The 8596-nt window shown below is 48.1% G+C and overlaps 1 protein-coding gene across 1 annotated transcript in view; it reads left to right on the forward strand.

Annotated features, from left to right (window-relative positions):
- The window catches only part of NBAS (NBAS subunit of NRZ tethering complex), a 389024-nt gene extending 383677 nt beyond the window's left edge, over nt 1-5347 (forward strand). Inside the window, exon 52 of the mRNA XM_056124489.1 lies at nt 4801-5347. Coding sequence (XP_055980464.1) covers nt 4801-5076 — 276 coding nt within the window. The 3' untranslated portion in view covers nt 5077-5347. The remainder of the gene's footprint in view (nt 1-4800) is intronic.
- Nucleotides 5348-8596: the final 3249 nt, after the last annotated feature.

Below are 8596 nucleotides of genomic sequence, written 5' to 3' on the forward strand. Positions count from 1 at the left end.
GAGCTTCAATATTTGTACAACTGTCAGCTGCTTGCATTGCACGCACCTGACCAGGGTTCGATCCTGGCACCCTGTATGGTCCCTTGAACATCGCTAGGAGTAATTCCTGAGTGCAGAGCCAGGAGTAATCCTTGAGTATCACCCGGTGTGACCCAAAAACAAAACAAAAGAATTGTCAGGAGGACCCATTGAGCCACTAACACTCTGTTAATTCCTCCCCCATGATTTGCCTTAAGGAAGTATTTCTAGAAGAAAATATATGTAGGAAGAACGTCATTTACTTTCAGCATCTTTCCAGTATCAGACAGTTGGCCAGATATAATTCAGTGATAGTGCACTTGCCTGGTATGTGTAAGGTCCTTGTTCAATTCCCTGGCACTGCAAAAACAATCATAGCAGTAGCAAGCAATTTTGAAATAATTGAAATGCAACGTAAGTTAATTAACTTATTTCTTCTGTTTAATAAACTATTTTGCAACCATTAAAAAATTAAGAATGAAAGTACATAAAATCATTTTTAAACTCCTAACATAATGAAAAAGATAGGTTAAAATACCTGATTTATTATTAAACATATTTATGCACAATTATTGAAGAGGAAAAGTAAATTCTCTTGTGATACGGATATCAGTGACTATACTTTTTAAATGATTTCCTCATTTGTCTTCTCTTTTAAGTCAAAAAGAAAGGCAACCAAGGTTAGAGTGAGTAATGGCTAGAAAGACAGTGCCATGCTTCTGGGGTTGGTAGCTCCACGTTTTTGGTGCCTTAAGTAAGAATTCTTGTCCAGAGAGAAATGCAGACAATTTGAAGCTTAACAAACTCATCTAGCAACTCTACAATGTCGGAAGTGTCCGGGGTTCTGTTGCTCTGCTGTGCCGTGCTGAGGAGTGCTCAGGCTGACCTTGCCCCCTCTGAGCAGGGGTCCTGTGTGGATACCTGGTCTCCTGTGACCTAGGGCCAGCTTCTCCTTCTCTGCCTCTAGGGTGCCTTCTCTTTAAAATGCACTTACTGGAAAGTGTCCTTATGAAGGTGTATTCTCCCTTCTCACCCCCTCCCTCTTTCTCTTTCTCCTCTCTCACCTCTCTTTCTCTCTTTTCTTTCCTCTCTGCTCTCTGTTCTCTTTCCTCTCTTTTCTTTCTCTCCTCTCCTCTTCTCTTTCTCTCTCTCTCTCTCTCTCTCTCTCTCTCTCTCTCTCTCTCTCTCTCTCTCTCTCTCTCTCCTCTCCTCTCCACCCCTTTTTCTCCTCGTTCCGGTTCCCTACATGCAGAGCATGTGCTCAAGCCCATCGAGCTCGCTCTCTCTCTCTCTGTCTCTCTCTCTCTCTCCTTTTTCCTTCTCTTTTTTGTCCCGAATATGCACAGAATAACTACTACCCAGTTATTTCCATTGCACATGGCATTGCAAAGCATGCTTTGGCCATTTCGTTCTTTTGTAAGGAACCAGAACCGAATACAAAGTGAAAAGAATGGAGGGCCAGAGAGATTATACTGGGGCTACTGGAGTTAGGCAGCTGCAAGGCAGCAAACCGCTCTTCCCTCTCCTGGGCCACATACTCCCCAGGAGTAGCTCATGAGCATCATTGATGTCATCCCCCTGCCCCACAAATGGAAAAAGAGAATGGCAGTAAAATGACAGTCACTCCTATTTTGTCAGACGTGCCTGTAAGAAGCTAGACCTGCTCTTCCCCCAAATCTTCCCTTGGCCCTGCCCAGGCATCGAGGGTCAGCAGTCTCTTTCTGTGGGGAACCTGCCATGGCACCAGCCAAAGGGGATCTCACTGCATGCCATTGGCCCTGGCCCAGCCGCCAGCAGAGTGGGTGAAGGATTTGCCTTCCTTTGCACGTGACCTTGTCCCTGCCCCCGACTGCTCCAGTGCCAGGCCTCAGGCAGCTGTATGAGAGCCAGGGCACGTGAAGCTGAACACTGTGGCACTACCCTGGAGGGGAGGAGAGAGAAGAGGGAATGAGAGGAGCAGTGGCCACAGGTGCCAGCAGAAAACCCATCTCTTCCTCCAGCCAGAAAAATCCATCACTCCCTTTCTCGAGTCTTCGAGCCCCCAGAGGGAGGGCTAGTCAGTAAACAGAGAGAATAATAAAGGTGTGCTAGCCTTGAAGACTTATTCAGAGCCACAAAGACAGCATTACCCTGCAGTGTTTGGATTCTGAGCTTTTTTATCCATGGGTTTTATCAAACGCTTGCCTATAGCATTCTGGCAGGGCTCTGTTCCCTCCTGGAGGGATGGAGGGGAGGGGTTCTTTATTCTGCGGGTGAGCCAAAAATAACAGCACACGTGGTACCTCAGCTGCCTCTGTGTGTGTGTGAGAGACAGACAGACAAAGTGTGAGAACGTACGTGTGAGAGAATAAGTATGTGTCAGAGAGTGTGTGTATGTATGTGAGAAAGTGTTGAGAGAGTGTATGTGAGAGTAAGTGTGTGTAAAAGGGGGAGGGGAGCTTTTGCATGCATGAAGACTGAGGGGTGAGGTGAAACGAGGTTCTGGGGTTCCTCTTCCGTCTTTTCTCCACGATCTGGCTGAGCTGCTTGCATGTGGCGTGTGTTACTCTGGGCTTGGGGGCTGCAGCAGGGAACAGAGAAGTCAGGAGCCCCACTTTGGGGAAGCTGGAGGTATGTATGTTGGGGAGGGGGAGGCACCAGCAAGACTAGACAGAGCTGAGGTCACTTGGTCCCAGGTCGGCAGCCACATCACTCATGACGTAGGCCTCTCTGAGGTACCAGATGAGATGATGAGTGTCTTAGAGTGTCATGTTAGAGTTAGTGTGTCCCCACTGGCACGTGAGCAGGGCATCATCCACGGGAGAGGCTGATGTGTTGAGGGCAGAGTCTTCTGGAAGGAATGAGGAAGACAGCAGTGGTAAGGCTAGAAGAAATCCCAGCAGAACCACGGGCAGGGTCCTGTGGGGGGCAGTGAACACTGCTGTGCCCCCATCAGCAGTAAAACTGACCGTCTGTCCCAGTGCTCTGGCCTGTTTTCCACCTCCGAAAAACTGATACAGACCCACACGTGTTAAACTAAGCTCAGCCCAAGTGTTGTCCTGAGCCAGGGTTAGAGGAATCGTATGTGACCGGGTTGATGAAAATGCAAGGCCAAGGCAAGATGTCCAGGCTTGGCGAGACTCTTCAGTTCTGGATTCTGCTCCCATTCCCGTGCTCTGTGCGGATGGATGGGGTCTTCTCACACACCCGTCAGCTTACCAAGTAGGAAGAGAGAAAGCTGGTCAGCCATTGATCAGGGGGTGGTAAAAGTACTCAAGAAATTCCCATGGGGCGGGGAGGCAGGGGAAGGGTTGGGGGATAGGCAGGGGGTGGTGCAGACACACCAGTTACTGTGTCACCACAGAAGAGGCATATGTGCATGAGGGGAGTGGAGGAGGGAGGAGTCCTCTTGGCTGAGGGAGTTAAAGCAGATGGCCGACTGCCCCTGACGCTCAGGGTGGGTTCAAGAGGATCACACAGCCGCAATGTCTGGGAGTGAGCAATGACTCGCACGCCCAGGATCGACTCTCTTCCAGCTCAGAGACACAGTTGACCTTCTCGTCATCCCTCCATGTCACAGAACTCACACATTGTGTACAGTGGTGTGATGTCGCCAGTCTAAACAGTTGTTAATTGGCTGAGAAATGTCACAGCATTCCCAAGGTTTCTAGAACCCAGACAATTCAGAGCACACAGTGGCATTAAGAATGACCTGCCACAAGGCTCCTCTAAGACAGCCCACTGTAAACGGCTCACTTTTGAAATGTGATTAGTGATGACTTCATTTCCCACCAAAATATAGAAAGTAATGAGGAAAAATAGATGCTCAGCAATACAGTCATGGTAAAGTAGCCGTAGATTCAGAAGGTGAGTTCAGGGAGAAAGTTTGGTTGTGCAGGTGAAAACCTGTTTTCAAAAGGTAAGTTTGGTCTTAAAATCTCCAAATAACGTTCTTTTAAAGCATCTGACAAGTATCCTATTTACATCAGTGGGGTTGATGGACATAATGTTTTTGCCTGCTCTGGAAGGACTTGTGTTTCATGTGGACCTACACGTCGCAGAGGTTTGGGTTAAAGAATATGGACCATGATGAAAACACAACATGACTCTCAGTATGGCGGCGGAAAGCTTTGAAGCCCAGGCTGACCTCTGTTCTAAATCTGGCCCCCGGGCTACTGACCATGAGCCGTAGTCCAGGGCTTACACCTCAGTTTCCCATGGCCATAAAACAGAGTGATGAAGGTGTAACCTTTGTGAGTTGAAGTAGGCGGACTCTCAGTGGTGTAGGGTGTGTGGAGTTGGCAGCACTTACTGGCACTCAGTACCTGGCTGTGGTTGCTGTGGTAGCAGAGACGTGTAGGTCTGGGACTCTGGGTTATTTATTATTCAAGAAGTAAGTCTGCCTTCCCAGGCCTGTGATGCCCCAACTCCCCTGCCTCACCTTGTGCTCTGTGGAGAAAGACTTATGACATGAAAACGTTTTATGATGACAAAAGCATGACAGCAGGGGCCAGATCATACAGTACGGGCGGGACTTGCCTTGCATGCTGTTGACCTGGTTTGATCCCTGGCACCACATATGGTCTCCTCTCCCCTGACCCGAGCCCCACCCAGAGGGATCCCTGAGCACAGAGCCAGAAGTAAGCTTTGAGCACGGATGGGTAGAACCCCAAACTCTGCCCCACCCCAATCCAGAAGCAGAAAGGCAATGCATACACAACAAAGTGGTGGGGTGTTTGAGGAGTCTGGTGGGTGAGGCAGCACCATGTCCCTCTCACATTTTGCCTGTTTTATTTCCTGAAGGTGAACAGTTCCAACTGTGACCAAGAACTTCTTTCCCTGCTCCTGGATGCCAAGCTGCTCGTGAAGTGTATCTCCACCCCCTTCTACCCACATCTCCTCCAGCACCTCTTGACAAGTCCCCAGCGGGAGCGCTGGGATGCGGAGGGGTTGGCCAGGCTTCTGCAGGAGGCCGGCCATGAGGCGGAAGCCGGGTCTCTCCTACTGGCCATCAGAGGGACCCATCGGGCCCTGAGAACTTTCAGCGTGGCCCTCAGTGCAGGACAGCACTGGGTGTGAGCGCACCGCCTCCCCCACTTTCTCCGTACATGGTCACCACTGTTGGAGGAAGAAGCATCCAGAGGCAACGTGTATACCTGTAGATAATTCTCCATGGATCCCACAAATTGCAAATAAAGCTGTCAATGAGGATTCATTTCCCCCCTCAGAGAGACTAGATGATGTTCTTTCTCAGTCACAAAGAGGAACTCTGCTCTTCCACTTTTATTTATTAATTTTTTTTCTGAATCATCATTTCTGATTAGAACACAATAAAATGTCTAAAACTGCAGTTTCAACCATCAGGTGTGGTGTCTGGAGGGTGGTATGGGTGGATTAGGGTGTTGGAGGAAGTGTCCCAGCAGAGACCAGCTCACTCAACAGCCCCCTCTGAATGGAGCTCTAGTCTGTGACTGCCATTGGCTTCATGAGGTGCTGATTAGTATGTGAGTTTGTGCGGGACATCAGGCTCCATCAGATACATAGTAGAGGTCCACAGGGTCCTCACTCACCCCACTTTCCTCATGACGAGTGTCTTTGTATATGATTTAGGATCATGGCATATAACCAAATGGTCAGGGCTGGCACACAAAGACTGCCACTCCACCTAGAGCCCTACGCTGGCTCACTTAGAGCCCACAGCCAGCTCACCGCCACCATGTTTGGTTGGCACACCTGTAAAACCTAGACAACCCGGTGCGGGAACTCACAGTGCCACAAGATGCTCCACATTTTCCTGAATAGGGCGGGCAAATGGGGCTCATCATTACACAGCCACGACTCGAAAGGCAGTGAGTAGCAGTGGCTCTAGGAAGACCAACACAGAAGAGTGTTGCCCCCCCCCCCCCCCCAGGAGACTATAGCTCTGCTTCCCTGAACATGCCCCCTCCACACCCAGGCTGAGAAGAAGAAAAGGTGAGTCAGGCCTAGAGAGCTTAGTGGGGGGAAAGCCTATGAGACATTTGAACATCTCCCTGAGCCCGGTTTTCTCCTGGTAAGGAGAAGGGATACTGTCTCTCAAATTGTTGCAGATCAGCCAGATCCAGACGTTGGTGGTGACCACCCGGGGAGCTGTATCCTACCAAAAGCCTCCTCTCCCTGCCAACAAACATATCACTGACGAGGCCAGCCCTGGATCCTTCCCAAACATGCACCCCAAGCTCTAAAGGTGCGAACTCACTTCATCTTCACAGTGACCTCCGCGGAAATGAGATACCGAGAAGATAAATAATTTTCCCAAGGTCACAAACCTAATAAATAATGAAGTCATGCAAAAAGGAGAGCCTTACTCAGAACCTTGCCTGTGGCCACATGCTTATTAACTTCAGGCCTCCCAGTTCTTCCAAGTCCCTCTGCTGAGAAACCTGGAGGAGTTTCCTAGAGCGCCTGTGAAGGACTGTTTATTTTCCATTCTTTCCTTCCGTTCATGAACTGGCAAATGACCTAAAACTGCCCTTGGGTGTTTCCAGCTGCCCGCCCATGTCCTGCCTGGCCCTGAACCAGGCACACTGCATCTCTGTTCAAGTCTTTCAATACTGCTTTTTCCAAACTCCCCTACCTGTTACAGAATACCAGCATCTTCATCACCATCCAACCCAGATATCCCAGAAGGTCCATGTAGATAGGACCACTGTTAACATTCCAAGTCTACATTTTATTATGGCAACATTGAGCTTATTGAAATGGCAACTCAAGAACTTCTGAAACGTTATTACATTCATTGGGACTCATGGCTGAAATTGTGACTTCATTCTAGAATCCTGGGAGAATTGATAACATTGCTTCCAAGGCCCACAATAATCCAGACTCATTTTATCCACACATCTGATCATGGGCCCCCACAATGCTAAACCACAGCTCATCAGGGAAAAAGAAGTTCTGATACTGGCTTCTAATTTCTTTTAGACATCTGCCCACTTGCTTTGGTGAGGCAGAAGCAGTGGATCTCCATGTCCGTTCGTGACTCCCAGGTTCTTTAAATTTTTCAACATGAAAATATTGAATAATGAAAATGCTCGGAGTCAGAGATGGAAAGTAGAGAAGTTTATTGGAGGGTAGAAAAGAAAAGAAAAGGAGTTCCCTAAGTGGGGAGAAACTTAGTAGGGGACTAAGTTAAGGCAAAGGAATTTTGTGTAGGCCTTCTTAAAGGGCTTTTGGCATCCCTTATCAGTTGGCAAGTGTTTACAAAAGGTACCAGAAAATCATAGTGATGTCTAGCTGGTTCGCTGGTGAGGGTCATTTGAGGCTTCCTCTTTCAAAGTGTTCAGACGATCTGCCGCTACACAGATCAGCAGAAACCAGAGGACACAGTGAAGGAGAAACTGAGAAGAAAGATTATACAAACCAACAGAGGCTGCGAACAGACTAACAGGTAGACAGCAAGGTACACCAAAAAAGTGGGTAGCACTCAGATGCTCATCCAGCCAGACTCCTCTTGGGATTTTAAGGTCACCTTGACATTGGAGTACAGATATAATTCCCCCCACCTGGTTGCCACCATTCACCAGAGTAAACAGGGACAAATCAGACAAATCTCCATAAACCTTTATGGTGTCCACAAAACAGCCCACTCAAATTGTGTCTCCAGAGCCCTGGGACCACCACATTCTTGCACTCTTACTGGATCTCATACCAGGCAGCAGAAATCAGAGATAGACAAAGCATTCAGAGACCAGAAGTGAGTGCAGAGACTTGGAACCCTGAACGCCTTCCCGGGAGAGGTTTTTAAGCCGAGTGTCCTCCTTCCTACGCATCTGGGTGCCCCCTGCCAGTTACATTCTCACAGCCTTGAGAAAACAAGGGAGGTGCAGAAGCAAAATAGAGCAGGTAACACATCTTGTTCCATTGACTTGAATCATCCTTGTTATCTGTGGTCAGATATCTGGAACTGGGTTGTAAACTCATGACCCTGAGGCACGAAATGGAATCTGGCTTTCCAAAGTGGGTTTCACTGTGGTCCTTTCATTTTTAGAAGCAAATGGGAGTATAAAACCCCATAGTCACATTCCCCAGGCACCCGAGAACAAGAAAGGGTGGGGGACACTGGGAAAGGAGTGACAGGTGGTTGGTTTGGAAGAGACCAGTTCTCTTCCTCCAACTCACCACTGGGGCACAGGAGTTGGTTTTCCCAGAAAACACCAATTTAAGACAAGTTGGTGGAGGGATAGGTATTGAAACCTTGTCTGACCTGATCATGTAAAACCTGATCGTGGAAGCTTTGTAACTGTATCTCACTGTGATTCAATTAAAAAAATTCAAAAAGGAATTTTTTTTAAATAAGAGAAATAAAAGAGAAATGAAAATCTACCACATATTGAATGGGGCAACTAAATTTAGATCTAGCTGTTCCCTGAGTTTGTTCACTTTCTTTTCTGAATAGCTGCAGCCCTGTGGTTTAAGTTTCCCCCTCACCTTGGAAGCTGGGTCTTATCTTTTTGGAAAGAAAACTCATTATGATAAACGTAGCATTCAAGTTTGCCCTATTCTTTGGAAAGAGGCTGCATTTTTCTCCCGTTAACTGTAAACGTAGCCGCTCCGCTGG

Source organism: Sorex fumeus, unplaced genomic scaffold, assembly GCF_029834395.1.
Source record: "Sorex fumeus unplaced genomic scaffold, SorFum_2.1 ptg000006l, whole genome shotgun sequence".
Taxonomy (NCBI): Eukaryota; Metazoa; Chordata; class Mammalia; order Eulipotyphla; family Soricidae; genus Sorex; species Sorex fumeus.